The 21,040-nt window shown below is 34.0% G+C and overlaps 2 protein-coding genes across 2 annotated transcripts in view; one reads left to right on the plus strand and one right to left on the minus strand.

Annotated features, from left to right (window-relative positions):
• Positions 1-11,136, plus strand: part of LOC138325534 (succinyl-CoA:3-ketoacid coenzyme A transferase 1, mitochondrial-like) — a 31,016-nt gene extending 19,880 nt beyond the window's left edge. The window contains exons 6-14 of the mRNA XM_069271277.1: positions 1,352-1,458; positions 2,034-2,202; positions 2,524-2,635; positions 3,622-3,713; positions 4,228-4,349; positions 4,934-5,009; positions 5,607-5,777; positions 6,822-6,923; positions 7,298-11,136. Coding sequence (XP_069127378.1) covers positions 1,352-1,458; positions 2,034-2,202; positions 2,524-2,635; positions 3,622-3,713; positions 4,228-4,349; positions 4,934-5,009; positions 5,607-5,777; positions 6,822-6,923; positions 7,298-7,348 — 1,002 coding nt within the window. The 3' untranslated portion in view covers positions 7,349-11,136. The remainder of the gene's footprint in view (positions 1-1,351; positions 1,459-2,033; positions 2,203-2,523; positions 2,636-3,621; positions 3,714-4,227; positions 4,350-4,933; positions 5,010-5,606; positions 5,778-6,821; positions 6,924-7,297) is intronic.
• A 913-nt stretch (positions 11,137-12,049) lies between these two features.
• Positions 12,050-20,548, minus strand: LOC138326431 (uncharacterized). The gene is made up of 7 exons (XM_069272540.1): positions 20,415-20,548; positions 18,955-19,125; positions 18,345-18,586; positions 17,647-17,752; positions 17,197-17,343; positions 16,937-17,006; positions 12,050-16,487 (listed from the first exon to the last, which is right to left on the minus strand). The coding sequence occupies exons 1-7, from the start codon at positions 20,515-20,517 to the stop codon at positions 15,857-15,859; spliced, it is 1,470 nt and encodes a 489-aa protein (XP_069128641.1). The 5' UTR covers positions 20,518-20,548; the 3' UTR covers positions 12,050-15,856.
• Positions 20,549-21,040: the final 492 nt, after the last annotated feature.

The raw sequence follows: 21,040 nt of genomic DNA on the forward strand, positions 1-21,040 counted from the left end.
TCTTCCTGTTAACTCATTCGCCCCTGAAAGCTCAAAATGGACTGTTCTAGTCTTCAATTTAGAAGAGCCTAAATGTGCCATCAGGGGTGAATGAATTAAAAACAAAGTCTGGTGTTAATGCTTGAAATTTCCATTTCCTTATTCTGACAGAAGAAGGATAGCTATTGAAATTTTAGCAAAACAATGAGAAATACAGAATTGTCCTGATGTATGTATGTGACTCATTATGACAGTTCTATTACAGCTCGGTGTAGAAATTTATACCTACCAATATAAACTACCATATTTATTCTGATTACCATATACTTTCTTGATGATCTTAAAAGACAAAAGCATTGAAAAAAAATATCAGCTTGATGTAGAATCTTAAAAAAGTGTTGATTTCATAATGAGATTTTATGTAACAGTAGCATTAGTCTTAGAAGTTTTTATTTTTGCAATCAAGCCTTAATTGGCAATCAAAAATTGAAACATTGAGACAAGTTTCACAAAATCTCATATGTAATCATGACTTACGTAAGACATTTTTAATCACAAAAAAAAAATACAACTTACATTTCAAGCAATTTCATAGCCAAGATATGCTGCAAAAAATCTGCAGAGAAAGCCATTGTCTCTCACTTTATGTTAAAACTACACTCTAGTGTAGTTACATATTACAGACGGTTTGGTTTGTTTAGTTTTACGTCCTATTAACAGCCAGGGTCATGTAAGGACGTGCCAGGTTTGTTGGTGGAGGAAAGCCGGAGTACCCGGAGAAAAACCACCGGCCAGCGGTCAGTACCTGGCAACTGCCCCACATAGGATTCGAACCCGCATCCCAGAGGTGGAGGGCTTGTGGTAATATGTCGGGACATCTTAACCACTCGGCCACCGCGGCCCCCAATTAATACAAAGAAATGCATGCAACAAAAACCTAAAAAGTCAAGCTTAAAAAAGTGTTGATATTTTAATTACAAAAATTATATTGGTGCTCTTGAGTGTCTAAAGTGTTCTTGTGGTTGTGTCTCTAATGACATCAAGCATATATATCAAGCAACTACAAATCTACAACAACTGCTGAATGTTTCATAGGTATCTGAATTCAGAAAAAAAAAATAAACAGGTCTTTTAGCAAGAAATTTTTAATATTTGCTGCAGATGACATATATGTTTATTTGTATATCAAGTTCATGTGTACTGTCTTGTTAGGTACTAGCTATTTTGGTTGTAACTAGATTGAGGAAATCTTATTTTTAGATGACAAGAGGGTCCATAAAACTAGTAAACTAACAAACAACTCATTAAGTTCCCAACCTTATACTCTTTATTTATACACAATTGAAGGGTTTTGATGTTGGTACATTTGTAGGTGCGAGACTTTGCTGGAGTTCCACATGTCTTGGAGAAGTCCATCACGGGAGATTTTGCTCTGATAAAGGCATGGAAAGCAGACAAGGCTGGTAATCTCACCTTTAGGTCTGTATATATAGTGTCTGTGTTAGTTTTAGAGAGAATTTTCCTGAAGTGGGAGATAATTTATCTTTCTGCATGGGGAGATTATATAATTATTTATCTTTGTGCAGGGGGAGATAATTTATCTTTGTGCAGGTGGAGATAATTTATCTTTGTGCAGGTGTTCTGATAAATTCTTAATAACCATAGCTTAAGGAATCCTACAGCATTGTCAAACTTTGTCTTTCCCCAGTTTTTCTCATGAACAAAAAAATTGTTGTAAAATTTGTGAAAATAAATTAATCGTTTTGTATAATAAATGACAGAGGTCAAATACAAATGTATCAAAATTCATAACTAACTACTGGATATACTTGTTCTGCAATGATGATATTTAACCAGAAATAGTACAAGGAAAATGTTTTCATTTTGATTTAAATGCATGAAATTAACTTACTTTTAAAGTCATGGGGATTTAATATGCATGAGTGAATTAGTTAATTATTAATGACTTTGAATACATGAGAGGTGAATAACCACAACTTTTTTAGCCCCATCCACTCTGCCATGCTATTTACCTTATCAATATTATTCTACAGGAAGACAGCTCGTAACTTTAACCCGCCGATGTGTAAGGCAGGGAAGGTGACTATCGCGGAGGTGGAGGAGATCGTGGAGGTGGGAGAAATCCCAGCAGAAGATGTCCATGTTCCTCATGTTTATGTCCAGAGAGTCATTAAGGGACCTAGCTACGAAAAGAGGATTGAGGTATGACTGTTCATTCGCTGAAATACTGTGCAATCGCTTGTTTTTGGGGGAACAATAATTTCATGATTTTTGAGGGACATTGCTATAATTGTGAACAGAAATTGTTCACTCATATATACCCTGAAAGCCAAAAAACGAAAATTTAAAACTGATGAAATTTATTTCTTTGTTTTATTCATCAAATCCCGAATTTTTTTACCCACACTGGGTAAACTGTATATTGTAACCAATAACTTTCAAAGGATAAGCTGTAACTAATCACTGCCGCAAAATAATGTATAATCCTGCAATTCATTCTATCGTCATTGCTTGTTTTTGCAGCGTTTACGTTTGACTAAACCCAAGACGGCCAACTTTGAAAAGAAACCAGCTGATATTCTACGGGAAAGGATTGTGAGAAGGGCTGCTCTTGAGTTTAAAGATGGAATGTATGGTATCCTTATAAACTGAAACAGTTAATATGGCAGCGATAGCCTGATTATTAAAGAATCAAACTTGTAACTTGTCATGTTATGCAAAGGTTGAAAATATGCTTTAGCTAGGATCCTGTCTTACAAGAAAACATGCAGATTATATGACAATATTACAGCTAAGCAATATTAAAACCATTGATTTCAGTTCCTCATTCAATAATTTTCTATTTCTGAATAGTAACAATCCTGCTTCTTCAACAGCACTGACATGTCCCACTTGATTCCATTGCCTATCTCTGCATTGTTGGTATAACAATAGATTTGAGTGACTGGTTGGGCTGCAGTCCGTTTTCACTGGAGAGCTGCTGGTTACTGGACATAATTTGTATTATGTATAGGACACACCAGTTGCCCAACACTTTAACCTTCATGGGCATGATCATATGCACTCATGGCTTCGATGTCAGATCATTGAGATTATTAAATCAGACCCTGATTCCCTATCCTCTACAAATATCAGGAGAGGAAGAGAATACCACTGGATACACCAGTTACATACATTAGCTCCTGTCGGAATCAATGTCTTCGGATAAAACTGGGATCCCAGTCATTTCACTATCTCTGAATTGTTCCATTTTTTTTTGATAGATATATTATATAGAGTTCAATAGATACAAGTTAGTGAAGAATATCTTTTACCTCAGAATGTAGTCTGATTTATCTAAAGTTGGTTGATATACCTGTAGATTCTATGTATAGTAGTCGTTAAAATTCTCATATTTCTGGCTTTTCTGTATCTAACATTTATTTTGACATAAATGCTGTTTATAAAGGATATGGTTACTCTCACAACTCACGTGTTCCTATTCACAACTTTACCTTTAGCTATACATATTGTCTATGATAGGAAAACAATATAAAATCTAAATGAGTGTCATAATCAATACATTATTATTAGAGATACTATTGTGTTTTATTTGTAATGATTCCTTCACAAATGTCTCAGCTAACCTTGGTATTGGTATGCCCATGTTGGCCAGTAATTATATACAGGGAATTACGGTACATCTGCAAAGCGAGAACGGCATTCTGGGATTGGTGAGTATTTGAGCATGATCAGTGCATCTAATTAAATTACAATATACTGAATTAATATATACAAACAATTAACCTATCACAAGTCAGTGTGTATAGCCAACACCTTGTGCTTGCAAAGTCACCTGTACCTATTCAATGTTGTAGCAGAAGTTTTAGCATACAAAATGTTAAAGTTACGTACGGTGCAGAACGATTTAATTGACAGTTGGCGATCCATCAATTGTATTAAGTAAGAGTTAAAAAGAAAGTGTACTAATGAAACCTGTCTTAACCAACATTGTATTGTGCTAAATTATAAATTATAGAAACTATGAAATAAGTTATAATTTATAAAAGTTGTCATTCGTATTTACATGCAATACGCATAAAACAGGTATGTTAATGTTTCAATTGAATTTGTATACAAGGTATAGGATGCATTTGCATGTTGGTAAAAATGAATAGGTATCCATTAGGACTTTTGGAGACGTATTTTGAGTATTACATATTTTTACATTTGATTTATTGTTCCTAGGGAGCATTTCCCACAGAGGACCAGGTGGACCCAGACCTGATTAATGCTGGCAAGGAAACTGTGACAAGTATCCCCGGCAGTTCTTACTTCTCCAGTGACGAGTCGTTCGCCATGATCCGAGGGTAAAGTTATCTCCCCCTTTGGTTGTTCGTATAGTCTATAAATACAGTGTAATGAAAAACCAAAAGAGATACCAATGAAGTGTATACTGTGTAGTTGCTAATGTTAGCGGATGTTTTATTTTCACTATATTTGAAGATTTATCCAAATTTGTAAAGTTAATTCCACACAAAATTGAAGTCATAGTGTTAGATATTACAGCCTGTCGTATGATTGACTCTTTGGAAGGTGGCAAAGATAATTTGAGAAATTTAAGTTAAATCCTGTTTCAAGCAGTAAATGACGAAAATTTACACCCACAGAATTTAAAACACTTACACAGTAGTAAGTGCCCTTTGTGGTTGGAGTCTAATATTTTTATAGACATGGAAAAATATAAATGAAATTTTTAATCAAGACCTTAGTAATATCCAGTTATTTAAATTCACCATGAATGTATCATTAGGGCAGATTTTTCGTTTGGTTCAATGAAATTCTGCATATGAAATAGGGTCTTCAAATGGTACAAGACAAAGGTAATGATCGAGTTTAAGTTGTACCTGTTATGTGATGTAGTAATTATAAAAATTTTGTTGTGATTTTTCAGGGGCCACATAGATATCACCATCCTGGGAGCAATGCAAGTATCACAGTACGGAGACTTAGCCAACTGGATGATCCCTGTAAGTTTGGTAGAAAAAATCTCACACTTATAATTTTATGGTATAAGTTATTCTATATTTGCATACTACAGAGTTAACTCCCTTGCAGATAGGTATTGATTATGACGTCATTATAGGAGTGAAAATTACGTCGTTTTCGCTGAAAGATATGACATGTTGCTCGCAGAATAATGACGTAACAATCAATACCTACCAGCAAGGGCATATAACTCATTGTAAACTAGATACATATACAAAAGAATATACAATAATAAAATAGCTTGAATTTGCTTATCATTCTATTTCTCAAGAGTTTTAAATAAATTTTAACTTTATTTATTTTTTCATTTGATTGCACAGTATATATTGCTACAGTATACATTTCTAAACCGGATATGTCATGGCCTAGCATATTTGGCCAGTATAGATAGGTTCTAAATTATACAAGTTTAAATTCTTACCAATTAAGAAAGAGAATATCAAACATTTACTCTGGGATAGACAGGGATACAGATTAGAAAAGGGTCGGTTTTGACAAGTTATATTGTATAATTACTCTGATAATATTGTATAATTACTCTGATAATGTGGCTATGATATGTCTTCTTGTCCTTACAGGGTAAGATGGTGAAGGGTATGGGAGGAGCAATGGACTTAGTATCCAGTAAAGACACCAAGGTTATTGTTACCATGGAACACACAGCAAAAGGAGGTAAACAGAAGATTCTGGAGGAATGTACCCTACCTCTGACAGGGAAGGGCTGTGTCAACACTATCATCACAGAAATGGTGGATCATCTACTGTTGTCTTTTTACTGTACATTAAATTATCTGCCTGTTAGTAAAATCTATATGTAGCTAACTACATAATCATATACAATGATAATGTTACTATATATATCTTTTTTCCCTATATATAGTCCATTTTCACAGAAATGGTGGGTCATCTACTGTTGTCTTTTTACTGTACATTAAATTATCTGCCTGTTAGTAAAATCTATATGTAGCTAACTACATAATCATATACAATGATAATGTTACTATATATATCTTTTTTCCCTATATATAGTCCATTTTCACAGAAATGGTGGGTCATCTACTGTTGTCTTTTTACTGTACATTAAATTATCTGCCTGTTAGTATATTCTATATGTAGCTAACTACATAATCATATACATTGATAATATTACTATATATATCTTTTTTCCCTATAAATAGCCCAATTCGCAGAAAAGGTGGGTCATCTACTGTTGTCTTGTTACAACAAAATTTTCCTGTTAGTATACAGTATCTGTAGGAGCATGCATCACTAATATATCAAAATGCCATAATATTTTATGAATATTTTCATTAATGATAATGGATGTAATTATAATGAAGCATTTTGAAAAGAATATTCTTCTTCCACATACAAAAAAAAGGATGAGATTATAGTTTCAAAGAAGCATTCTCACTGTGACATGTCGGCTGTATGCCAATATTGATATCAACTATACACACCTTGTAGTGAAGACTGTTTGGGATTATCTCCCCTTGTGACAATGTTGCTTTATGTTTTGGGGTTCGGGTTTATTTTGTATTACCACCAAGGTCATTTAAGGACGTACCAGGATTTAAGGTGGAGAAAAGGCTGGAGGTACCAGAGAAAAACCACTGACCTATGGCCAGTACTTTGAAACTGCCAATGTTGCTTTCAAACTTGTGACCCAGAGGAGAAGTGCTAGCAGTGTTGTGTCGGGACACCATACCCACACAGCCGCTGTGGCCCTTTATCTTTTTTTTTACCTCTGTTGAATGCTATATAAGTTTTAATTGCTCCTCTTCTTTTATCAGGGTGTGTTTGATGTAGACCCAGAGGAAGGACTAACCCTTGTGGAGAAAGCTGAGGATGTCCTTCTTGAAGATATTGTAGAGTTTACGGGTGCTGATTTTGAGGTGAATTTTTCTTTTATTTCTAAGTAAACATAGTAAACCAACCTTTCACGGTTGCTAAATTTCACAATTTCCATTTCAAAACAAGATCGCTAAGATTAACATTTGCTGATGTAAAAAAATGACTGGGATTTCCTATCAATACAACTCATATAGATAATATTAATTTGCAGAGATAAACTTAAGTGAATTAACAACTTTAATTGCAAAATTAGCGAAAGTGAATTTCATGTGCAAAAAAGGTGGCATTCACTACCAGGTTATTCTTCCAATGTAGTTCCCTCCCTTATATGTGTACCTTGATTGTGAATTAAATTCAGTCCAATTACTTGTGTATGTTGATTTTGAATTAAATATTTCTTTCTAATTTTGTTTAGGTTGCTGACAATTTAAAGGTTATGGGGCAGATAGCTGAACCAGATGTGTGAATGAAGTTGTGATATTTTTTTACGTTAAAGACTCATTATGTAAACATTGGTCTCACTTTCATTGGATTTTAGTGAAGATTTTGACACTAATCAATATAAGTACAAGCATAACAAAACTCAGATTTTATGTATCATTCTGTTTTTGTTTGTTTTTATAGCCCTATAACTGATAATGATATTGCTTAGCACACTAGGATAAATCAAGGAATTATTCAGACTTAAATGTATGACTTACCAGGTAAATGTAACCTACATTTGGAAAAAGAGTTTTTTGAAGTTTGTCTCAATCACAATTAACCAGCAATATTGTTTACTAGAGCATTTATTTAGTTAATTTTGTGTACTTATGATACTGATGTTAATAAAACTTGTAAATGTAAAAACATAAAGCAATACATTTCTCAGAAGCTTAATGTCAGAATTATTATTTCTAAAAATAACGCTGGGACATTCCTTGACCAAAAATTTCCGTAGAGTGTGAGCTGTTTGATGTTTTATACTTTGATAGGGTTTAGGGCATAGTATATACATTTAATCTTTGAAGCATTTGACATTTTGTTTATGAAGTTTTTCAAATAAAGTTTTCCTATTTTTTGAGGCTAATGCATGATTTTTTTTGTATAATTAGTGCTATCAGTAAGGCTATTCTGTCTTGGCATATGACAGAGTTGTCTGCTCTTTGGGGTAGGTATTTTAATACTTTGTCACTTATTTGATGTAACAATCACTACCTAGACACAAGAGAAATATGTAATAGTGTAATGTATAAAGACAAAATTCATGTTATGTCCTAGTGCTGGAAGCTAGAGAGTTATGTGTGAAATGTTGAAAGATAGAAATATAATAATTGTACATGTATGTGAAGTGTTTGTAATGAAAATATGAACTTGATTTATATGGTTACTCCTTTTATCTGTAAAGATTACCCATAAAAAGAGCATTCGATATTGACATAATAATTTATTTTGTAATTGTTATATTTTGAAGAAAGTTAAACATTAATAAATGACATAATAATGATAGATAATATGTATCAAGCTGCAGAAATCTCGTAAAACTTAATTAATTCAACCTGAAGATCCTGATTTATTTTTTAAGTATTTTGCATTCCTGACAAAACTTAACACTTTTTTTTTAAATATATGCCTGTAATAGTATGCTGCATTTGAATATTCAGTTAATACACTTTGAGATTTTGAGAATTGGTTGTTTGTTGTTCGAGTGCATTTTTTCTTACCATCAATTTGAACAGATAAAATATGATAATAGTTTAAAAGTTGATATGATATGCAAATTATAATTAATTTAAATTATGAAGAACTTTGCAAAATCTACATTCTGGAAAAGTTCCTTATTTATTGGTAATCCTAATTAAGCTCTTTCTATGATGGATGTTTACATTGTAAGAAACTGACATTTTTCCTGCATTTCTTATATAGTAATTATTACAAATGTGCAAATTCATCTCTAAGCTTATTCAACTTGCCCAAAATCAATTTTGCACTAAATAGATTGTACCAATGTGCCAAAATTGTGTAACGATAGAAACCATAAACTTAAAGCCAAATATCTAGTCTGTGTCGGAAAAAAGTTAATCAAAATCATATGAGGTAACATATGGAACTATGCAATATGGCACCATATTCTATTAGAGTTACTTCCCTTTGTTGTACTCTCTGTACTGTAGCTAAGTAGACTGTGTAAGATAATCCCAATGTACATGCTCCTGTAAATTCCAGTTACTTTTCGGGACAATATAGTTTCATGTGTTGAAACATACTCAATATTCCAGGGGTTACTACACTGTTGTTATATCCACCCTGGGACTATGTCATAGTGAATCAGGAGAATAAAAACTGATCTACAGAGACTACTTCCTTTAAAGATTACAGAAAACGACTACCAACTTCAAAGCCATTGGATTCTTTTGGTGTACTTCATTGGTCCAAATTACCTGTGTCATCAGTCGTACACAATGCCTTCAATTTTACTATGATATAGTCCAGGTGTGGATTTATCGGCAATGATAGTAAACACTGGAACCGACTTTTATTGTGTCGCCTGCAATGCAAGGGTGATACTTAGATATCACTATGTTGGCGTCGGAAACGGTTTCCATGGGATAACTTAAGTATTTACAGTCCGATTTCAACCAACTTTGGTATATTGCTTTATATCAATGAGATCTCGGATGAGTTCGATAAATGTCAAAATCTATTTGCAAGAGGTACGGGACTTTAAAATCTATGGTTTCTACTCGATTACTTTAGTATTTATTGTCAAATTTCAACCAAATTCGGATTTTGCTTTATATCAATGAGATCTTAGATGGGTTTGATACTGGACAAACTCCATCCATATTTGCAAGGAGTTACAGGACTTGATAACTTCACCTATTAACAATATTTTCAACTGTAAATAACTATTTTTTTGTGATGCTGTGCAGGCGACACATCCACTTCTGTGGAAATCATGTAAGTTTATTTTATTTTATTTTTGCTTATATCCTCTCCTGCCAAATGTATAGTTGCCATTGTTCATTGAAGTTTTGTTTTATTGCCAATATTTAGGAACAGTTTGTACCTAATCCTATGTACTGTCCACACAGGGGATTGTTATAAGTTATCAAGTAGTTTTTACAAGCCCCTGTGGTCTATATACAAGAAAGATCTTTTTATATTTCTATTTGATTATAAGATTGTAAAGTATGTGCTGTGTGTAGTCTTTTATGCTTTACTGTAAAATTATGAATATTTTAATCACAGTTTAATTGTGTATTACGAAATTGGATACCTTTTGAAGTATGTTGATGAAAACATTTTTTGCATACATACATTTTTCATTAAGATCTAACATTAGTATTTTTTTGTTCAGATTCAGACATATTGTTGTCATGTATCATTTTTACTGTTAACCAACTTGTTTTCATGTGCGATTATTTTTCGCTTATTTACATGCGAAAGGAAATCATTAAAATAAATTGCCACAAAACTGAAGTTCAATAGAAATCAGTCTAGAGTCTATAGGAAAGAGTCTAGATCACAAAATTAAATCACCTTAAGTAAGTTGTCGGCACAAGAATGCGAAATTCAGTTGCCATAAAAATTAGTTGGGTTACAGTATGCTCTAGAAAAAAATGTAAACTGACACAATATTCTCGTAAAGATATCAGGTTTTGTTTTGTGTGGTTCAATATATATATAACGATAACAATGTGTACATTAAAAGGAAGTGTTGCAAATCACCTAATATTGAAAAATATGGTTCTTCAAAATGTGTTCCGAAATAAATATTAGAATCGATAGTTATGTACATGGAATCATGTATGGGTGTAGCAAATCTTCCATATATTGTATACATGTATATGGCAGTGTTGTGTTTTCAGTGAACATGTGTATGTGTGTAATATTACTATTGGTTTTGTTAGTGTGCAAGTTTGATAATAGAAATAATATACGATACAGATTGACATATTCAAAGAAACTTCAAAGGTATGAGAGAAATATTTTGATTTAAGATATATTGAAGTCATTGGCTATGAAGGTTTATTAATACGGTTCAGGTTATTCTTTGCTAAAGGCTTTTGGGAAGGAATTTTTTTTGAGAAACCTTAATACTACATCAGTGATAAATATGTTTTTATGTAAAGCAAGCTCTTACATATATACTTTTGTATATACATAAGTTTAGGTGATATCATGTGTACATAGTTTCTACACATTCTTATGTGTAACCAGATCGAGTGAGATGCAAATGCAAATCAGAAATAAATCTTGTGAAGTTTCAAATTCAGTTTTTTATTTATTGATTAAAAAAGTCTAATTAAGTTGCAAAAATATAAATACGACTGCTACACAATTACGAGTTATCTACTTATGATGCATGAATATTTTCTATTCTTCTTTAATTGTTTTCTTTTTCTTAACGTCTTCCTGGAAATCACCTCACGGTTTGCCATGAGTGTAAGGAAGGCTCTTCGTTATGTCTTCATAATGCTGACCATGAGACCACCATAGTCTGTAAAAGTGGTAGTTCTTGCTTGATGCCCAACATAATCAAAGTGTGACGACTGGTTTGCCCGTTGTCAGTATATTGTGAGCGGGATGTTGTGTTCTAAGGCAGTGGCAGCATGTTTCAGTGAGATAGCACTATAAAAAGACAAACTGCACAGCACAGCACGGTCATACATCCCACAAAACACACATTGGCATGCACACACAGCACATTCCACACATGTGAGACCGTCCTTAAATGTTCATATGACGTTAACCTAATCTATCAAAAACCAAACACTTAAATGCACACACAGCACATTCCACACATGTGAGACCGTCCTTAAATGTTCATATGACGTTAACCTAATCTATCAAACAGCCTGAATAAATGATGACTGTTATAGACGGTGAGCAAGGCGCAGGATTTTTATCAAAAAAGTAAAATGACGAGAACAAACTTAAAAGTTGCGCCGAGACTTTTGACACTCTGGCCTCGATGACTTCTAGTGTGTTAGAGAGGATAATATTCAGTAGAAATGTTTTCTAGTCGTTTACCGTCAAATCACAGGCGTTTGTAATATATAATGAATATTAATGATAATCAAAAATCGGATCGAATCATATAGAAATCAATATTTGATTTCTATATGATTCGATCCGATTTTTGATTATCATTAATATTCATTATATATTACAAACGCCTGTGGTCAAATTGAACATATCATGACATCAGTCCTGTTAACGTTGATGACGAACCGACAGGATCTGGCATGTGTAGTTCTCCAAGTCTGCAAGATATAGTTATTGTTGTAGCAGTTTTTATCTTTTGTTACTCACAAAATGGTTTTGGCCGATTCTTTACAACATTCAAATATTCTTGGCCACCAAGCGGAATTTTGAATGTTGTGCAGCTCGACATACGACATTCAACATGTAAACCCAATACCTGGCCAACGAGAACGGAATGTTGTGCAGCCCGACATACGACATTCAACATTTATCAACGTAAACTTACAAAATATAATGATGATATAGATCTATATATAAACTTATATTGCCGTGTAATGCACGGTAGCCTTATGAAGACTTGCTGAAGTCCGATGTATTGTATGAAGTTTTCTTGATGTTAGCGTTATGAATTCAAAAGAAATTTTAGTGTTATAAGTAACCAAATAATGTACCTTTTACTTGGCAAACGTATATGGCCATGTTTTATTATGAGTCAAAAGTCGGCAAAGCACAACTCACGGTATAATGATCTGCACGTAAATGGATCGCCAACCAGTTACTGTTAGGCTTACGAAGACTTGCTAAAGTCCGGTAGCCTACGTTACATGAAGTTTTCTTGATGTTAACGGCTAGCGATCTTGTGAATTTAAAAGAAATCCGAGTGATATACGTCATGGAATAATGTACCTTTTATTCTGCAGAAGTATTTGGCCATGATTTATTAGTCAAAAGTCGTCAAAGCAACGTTAACCCATGAAAGTTTTCTAAAAAGGAAACCAAAACTTGTCCGTATATGGTAATATATCTAATGTTGTATTTTTTCGAAAATATTCTTCAATGTTAAGTGGATATTAAGATACGGATATGTTTACTTATTATATTTTGTCTTTGAAGGGACATTGATGAAATTGATAATTTAGTAATTAAAAAAGAATAATAAAAAATGATACTCAGATTCTGAACGGTTTCATTGGTGTCGAAATAGTTATTTCAGAAATAATTTAGATACAAAATTTATTACAGTTATTTCAGGAAAATGAGTTCAACTTATTATTCTTGAAAAACTTTGAATATCATAAAATAAATACGGTATACTGTAAATATATTTTGTTAAACTCCGAAATTCAACACAGCACACTTAAAGTTGTATATGGTCTATAACTTTCGCTCTTTTGGTCATAGTGAAAACTGTTTAAGTGTTATACATATTTTTCTCCGTCTGACTGAGGTTTAAACTTTCTAATTTTACCACTTTTTATAAAGTTGCAGCACTGGAAGTATCTTTAATTATAAAAGTAAAAAATCTTTTTAACGTGTTCACGTGAAAAATAGGCTCGAAAGATGCCGAATCATTCCGAACTCTTCCGAACATCGTCGCGACAATCTCGAAGTTAAACGAGAGTTGTGAAACCAAGAGAAAATAACAATTTTTCATAAACAAAATATGTGGTCGACCTCATCAGACTCTATCTACAAAGAAATAATGCTCGCACATTACAATATTTGATACACACAACATTTTACGGTAATGTGTTAATTGGATGTTTCAAATACTCAATCTGTGGACATATACTAGCATGATTTGCTCATATATGAGCCAGAAGCAAAAACGTAAACAAACACATGTGTGCTTACGCTAGTTACCTGGCTCACCACGTGCAGGTCGTGTCGAACGTCAGTCACGTGATACGATTAGGAATCCGACAAAAACCGAAGTCACTGAACATGGCGGTGATTGAAGGCGCTTTATTCAAAACCAGGAATATATGATTCCTAGATTTCGACTCTCTTATAGGCCGACATATGCTTTTGGGGAGCTAAATCATCAAGTTACATGTCAATGTTTAAATATCAAATGTTTAAGTTACATATCGTTACAGTGAAATTAGCAGCAATACAACTTTAAAGTATACTAAATTCAATATTTAAATGAAAAACCAATTTCTTTATTATTATGTTTGGATCCTTCAATCACAGCATCTATAATTGATTATATTATTACTTAGCTCTTATCGCACGCTAACGTCTCAAGCCTCAAATCTAAAGCGTACCTTCCTTGACACTACTATGTCGTCTTTATAGACCTTTTCACCCGGCATCCATCCTCGATACTCCAGGGGTTCCGATCGCTTACGATCTCTACACCCCTGGACTATCTCATAGTGAAATTGAAGGCAGCTCAGCTGAAAACATTTGACCAATCACAGGCTAGCAAAGATTTCCTTTGAAGACTACAGAGAGAGCGACGCCTAACATCAAAGCCACACAGTCAACCACAGTGTACCGTTATACGGCTCTTTTGATGTACATCAAATGACTAAATTACCTGTTCTATTCTGTTGCCTCCAGTTTTACTATGAGATAGTCCAGGGGTGTAGAGATCGTTAGTGATCGGAACCCCTGGAATTTCGAGGATGCCCGGCATCATAAGATGATAATATATATATACTGATAACATTTGAATTTACAATTAGAATTACAAAAATCTTATTTTTGTTATAATGCCTATTAAATATATACATGAATGTGATATCCAGTTACAATGTATGCCAACAAGACGTGGTTTCCTGGCAACTCCAAAACAAGGATTTCCAGCATGACAGTCTTTACCGACTTACTTGGCCATTGATGCTGTAGGAGATGGATGTTTATCGTAATACCAGCAGAAAAACAACAGCAGGTGCATTTGAGGTGAAAGCTTGGAGTATAACCAGCTTTCCTTAGTGTAGGGTTGTATAGTAGAACGTCGAAGGTACAACCTGGCAATCATATCACTAGTGGTGGATTTCAAGAGATGGGTCTTGGAACCACACAAAGAGAAGAATGGAAGACATCAGACACCATAAGGAGAAGAGGTCTGGCGAGAATGAGATCCAGACTCATGAGGATGCGAAAAAAAAGCAGTAAGCTGTGGAGATATGATGCCAATGTACATGCACAAAGATGGGATATAGAGACACAACAGTTCACATAGAAGAACATTATGGCGATATCCACCAGCCCAGCTGAAATTTAAACCGAGATCAGTCTACGCTTTTATCAGATGTACCAGATCCGGGATGCGTGCAGTGTGGTACGATAGGCCCGATGGCCCATGTGCTTACAAGCTGTCAAGCGGCATGAACACAATGTTACGCATTGAGACACAACGAAGCACTCAGACAACTTCCAGACACACTACAAAACGAGAGAGAAGGCTTGTCGAGTACGAGAACTTGTTGGTAGAGTGGTAGGATAAGGTTCAACCTGTTGGGATCACAGGCACCGAAAGGAGTTAAACCGTACATAGGCTTGCCCAAACATCATCACTTGCCTCCAGTTGAAGAAAACCTCTGGAGTACAGTGACGGATCATCAGTGTGGACCCTCTTCCCATTCAGAAAGTGTTCCAAGATATCTTGATCATACAGTGGTGTGGAACCTTTTTACTAAAATAAACACATCACCCGGTTACCTTGAAATGAACATATATATTAATTCTTCAGTTCCATGACATTGATCGGAAACTTTCACACGATTCTTATAGATATCATTTAAATCGTATGTCACCAATTACAAGGGAAAAAACCCATCGTAAGCACAATGAAATTTAAACCAGCGACTGGATGCTTTTGGCGTGGATATACATGTACGTTGTCTGTCTTGCTTCTGTCGTTCAATATGTTTTGTCCATTTACACTTCACATCCATTGATTATTTGGAATACAGTCAAACCTGCCATGTGGCATGTGGCATGGCTTGTGGTCACTAGATCAGATTCATTGCCTAAATCCTACCCTACTGTCTCATATTGTGGTTGAGCTTTCACGTTTATTGTTGCCATGACTCTCCTGGTAATCATACATCTGTTGTTTATATGGCTCTCTACCAGGAATTAAACGTGAAGGTATTACAACAGATGCAGTTGGCTTCAAATAATCGTCATCATCATCAATAGACATGCTAGGTGCTCTACCGGTTACAGGATGCAGATAGTCATCATTATCAACTTCCGGCGGTGATTCAACTTCCGGTTGCGATCGCGATGCTTTTCCTATAGCGGCTTGCACTTCTGGTAACGGCGGGAGTGCTCGAAAATGTTCCGGGGCTTTTGGTATTTCATTTTTTCGACTATTTATTTCAACGGCACTGAGGTATCCATCATTGATATCATTCTCATAATAGTGTCCTTTCTTTGTATTTACATGGTTATTGCCCTTGTCTGGCCTCTCTATCGGATGTAAATACCCGCCATCGTCGTCTGGCCTTTTTAAGTCCTCCGTCAACTCCATGTAGTCATGATCTGTCACCCCATCTGGCGAGTCTGCTGCTCCATGTATGGTTGGGTCTGGCGAGTACCCGTCTTGACTTAGTCTGTTGTTGCTATTGTTGTTATGAGAAGATACAATGTCTGCAGAAGTGTCACCCTTACTTTTTCTGAAACAAAATATCAATTTTCTTCAATTTTCTTCAATTTTTAGATTTTTTCTATTTTGATAAATACATAAACATACTTTTTAGTTTTATGGGAAATAAATCTTTAAAAAGTTGTATTATGACATGTACTCTTTACATCGTACTGTAAATTTACGCTAATTACGCAAAAGTCGCTTTATCACGAAAATTTTCCCCGCATGTGATATTTTGTGCATGTTTGAACTTTGTTTTTAAAAGTCTAAAAGTGTATCTATCACGAAAATAACAACACCGCGGAAGGTTAATGTATGCAAATCGCGAAATTTAGCCCTCACGAACATATCCAGGTTTACAGTACAATATTACGTTCTACTGAGCAACTTTGGAGAAGCAAAGTTCCTCAGATTGAATAACTGATTCAGAAAACAATTTGATTTGAACAAGTGAAGTTTTACTTTTCAAAAGATCACCTTTTCCGTATGTAGACTATTCCGATTAAAAGAACAACAAACGGGACAGCAAGCAGACCGAGCAGGTACACTACAATATAAAGATGTCAATTAATTAAATTTGCATTATACAAGCATTGACATTTAAGTTAACTTTATCAGCCCGAAAAGGAAAAAAAAACACCTTATATTGTCATATTTATTTTGAGTATCAATCCTGTCATAGTATCAAAGCATTTGAATAGAGTAAAGGGTTGTAGTATTTGCCATTGTATACTTGCAGGGTTCTGAGGTAGACGTTGAAGTTGGATCAGAAGGCGTAAATTCAGATGTTGTGATACTGATGGCAGGAGTTGTTGACGAATAATATGAAGTAGATGATTCTGGTATCCTTAAAGTGGTAAAATTGTCATTATTTACGTTACAAACTGCAAGAAAGGAAAATAATATAAATATCATCATACATTGTTTTGCTTCATAAGGTTTCACTGTACAACAAGTTTATTATGTTCGTTTTTTAAAAAGGGATTGCATTAATGTCGGGTTGGAAGCTGATTTTTGTTAGGTTTCTTCATTGATATGTGAGGATATGTTTCAATTCAAAATAAACCTGCTGAATTTTATTATATCTCAGTTAATATGCCGAGATATGTTAGTCTGATATTAACCTATATGCATATATGTTTTGTTTTTGTTGTCATGATGAAGATAATAAGATCGAAGTACGTTACCGATTGTAGAGCACTCTTCCGCATTGTCGACGTATGTCAGAGCAAGGTCGTCCAAAGCTATCTGACTCTGGGCACCTTCGTCAGACTCATAAGCACGGATATATATCTAAGAGTATACAATATACGAGACAAATGTCCTAATACCTACTACATAAAATAAACACAGTAGAAATAAAATATAACCTACATCCAATGAAGGGTTATATAGAACATGGCGAGGCTATAAAACGTTAATTTGAATAAAGAGGCTAAGCCTAACACAAAATACCATATACTACAAAAGATACTCAGTCACACAGCTTGCAGAATATTTTTGATATTACACTATTGGATTACCATAAAATCTAGATAATGCGAGGCGGCTAATGTTCTTTTAAGATAAACAAAATCCTCACCGAATTATACTCAAAACTGGCGTATGCGGTGCATTTCAAGATAATATTGATTGCTAGATTTCCAAAGCTATTCCCAGGTTCAGTCTTAGTATTTCATTTTCCCTTTTGGCATGAGTCTAGTTTAAAACAATATTTTTGGAGCATGTGTGATTTTGATTCATTTGTTTCTGTATACAAATCATTATCATTTCAATAAAGCTTACATAATTTGTGACGAAAGCATATTTCTTTGTAATAGTTGATATACTTTGTCGATTGAATATTCAGAACTGCATTCAACTGCATTCATTGATAGAATAATACCTGTTTATCGTTATAGCTAGGAATTTGAATCAATCCACATTTCCAGGCGTTCTCACTTTCCTTTTCCTTGAAGAACAATGCGTTGGCGTCATTTATAAGTCCAACCTTCAATTTATTGACGTATTCTCCATACATATGATACCAGAATCGGAAACAAGCTATTGTGCATGTTGACCTCAATGGGAGACTGACTAATTCTGCGTAATCTGTAGTCCCATACTTGTTTAAATAGATGTAGTAATCTAAAACAAATAATTTCATCATTGCTTCAAAACTGTTCGTTAATGCCAGAATTGTAAGAAACTTAAATATATTTTTGACGTTTTTAAGGTCATGGTTTATCAATAGACATTATATTTTTTTCTCAATATCTTGATTGTGGCGCCGACTTTACGATTGACCTTGATTCTGACCTTGAAGATCGACTTGGTCATACCCGTGACCTTTTACCACGATCTCGAACATGAATAATGAACCCTAATGAAAGTTAGTTAATGAAAATAAACATTTGCAAATTTGGAATTCTCCTTTCAATAAACACGATAAAAAAGTCACATTACATTTAAGATATGTTTTATTACTATTAATGTTATTGTAAAATTGAGCGTACCATCTTGTCCCCCGTCCGTATGTCCAGCTTGAGGACCAGTGCCATCGGGAGTGGTCTCCCCTGAGTTCCGTATGAATGCTACTGAAGTGTTTGTATTGACCCATTCACAAAATTCATGACTAAAGTCACATGCAAATCTGTTGTCAAACTCGTAGGTAAAACAACTACCGACTGCAATATAATAGAATGCTTTAGTGATACTGATATTATTGTGATAGAAAACTGAATATTCCGATATTTTTGTTTTAAACCTATGTTATAATAAATACATAAATGTATTTTAGCGGAGATCATAGGCCTAGAAGCTATCTTGGCGACCACTTCGGTATCAAGACCATGCGTAATAAGAAAATTTTCTCTTTGTCACAAATAGTCAATTTGAACACATTTTGCAATGTATATAAAGACCACATGGCTATTAAGTCCATTGTTGCTTGAGTGGGTTTTGTAGACACGTTTGAACTGAAGTTTGATTACGTACACAGTAATCATATCTATAAACTTTTCTATACGAAATTGAATTTATTATTAGTTTTGTTAATCTAGTTTAATTTTCTTTTGATATTTCTCTCCGTATACAACAAAATCATAATCGATAGATTGAATAATTTGAATACTTCCTAACTTATAAAAAAACGTTTGGTTTGTAATTTAGCAATGAATGTAGAAATTGATGTTTCACACTATAGAAACGCATTCTGTAACGTTAAGATTTTCTGCAATTTCAAAATAATATGGTATTGCAACACCCATCTGAATGCCGATAGTCCGGATCTTTGGGGTAGGAAAGTGTTTGGATTATCCATAGTTTACTCATATAACCAAATGAGCAGCGAAGTAGTACAAATGCTATAAATTTAAACATATATCTGAAGTATATGTTGTAAATCAAACACTTGAAGTATGTTGTGCATTTTTCCGTTGTCAGTGACATAATTCTACAATTTCTTTACGATCAATTTCGCTTTGAACAGAAAGTATTAGTTCTACGGGATGAAATAATTGAACTGAATTATATTGTTAACATCTTTTAGTTTTTGTCCAGGTAAAATTTGTGTTGTGTCACCGATCGGTGTGATCGGGGTTATCAGTAGCGACAAGGTATTTTTATGTACATTGGTTTTATCTTTACCCAGATAATACCACTAGTCCTTCTTTATCATTGCGGAAGCTTATTAAGTATAAAATATATATGTCAATGTTATAGTTACACAGTTACTTACACTTACACTCCAGTAACAAAATTTCGTGAACTTAAAACACGTAATTTATATATAAAATTTGCTAATTGTTTCAGGCTAAAACAACCAGCATCAAACTCAAGTTGCTTAAGGCACTGGCCCCAATTTTTTGAAACAATCTTAAGTCAAAACTGGACTCCAAAAATTTTCATATACGTTTTCAAAACTTCTATTTGCATCGTCATATTTTGGGAATATATACACAATGTTGGTACTTACCAAAGAATATTTTCATCAGAGTAATGCAAATGTAAACATCTTCCATGGTTAAATCGGCGGTTATTACACTATCCCGGCGATCGTTGAGCAAGACTAGTCCCATATATTTACACGAGCATACCCTGTCTATATCACAATTCACTACCTCACTCTATACACAACGATAGCATATTGATCCGTCACGTAACGACCCACCACGATTTAAAGTCCAAATAAAATATTCGCGCGGTTATAAAATCTGTTTGTAAATAGTGTATAGTGAAACGCAACATTACATTATATTTTAAAGGTATGCGCAAGGTATATCTAAGGAATTTATTTTCCAAAATATGCATATTGTTAACATACATTGTTTAGCGGTATTCTATTTTAGTTCTTTAAAATATTGCGTTTAAATATTATTTCCTCATTGTTTTTTTTCTGTTAACTGTCAATTTACTGATTCATCACTGTACATAAGTTCAAAACGATCTTGTGCTAGAATTTGGTTGCGTTGAAGTATGTGTTTACAGTAGACAGTTCATAAGACATAATTAAGAGTTATTAAGACATTTATGAGAAACTAAAAGCGAAATGCGCATCTAACTCTTCCCAAATAATTATTTCTTTACAGAGCAGTATATATA

The sequence above is a fragment of the Argopecten irradians genome, chromosome 6, assembly GCF_041381155.1.
Source record: "Argopecten irradians isolate NY chromosome 6, Ai_NY, whole genome shotgun sequence".
Classification (NCBI taxonomy): domain Eukaryota; kingdom Metazoa; phylum Mollusca; class Bivalvia; order Pectinida; family Pectinidae; genus Argopecten; species Argopecten irradians.

Excerpts from the sequence above, each read along its gene's own strand:
- LOC138326431 (XM_069272540.1), bottom strand. The coding sequence starts at position 20,517 with ATGGGACTAGTCTTGCTCAACGATCGCCGGGATAGTGTAATAACCGCC. Across the intron at positions 18,587-18,954 it reads TACGGACGGGGGACAAGATG|ATTACTACATCTATTTAAAC; the intron begins GTACGCTCAATT and ends TATTTGTTTTAG. Across the intron at positions 16,488-16,936 it reads ATAGTCTACATACGGAAAAG|AAAAAGTAAGGGTGACACTT; the intron begins GTGATCTTTTGA and ends ATTTTGTTTCAG.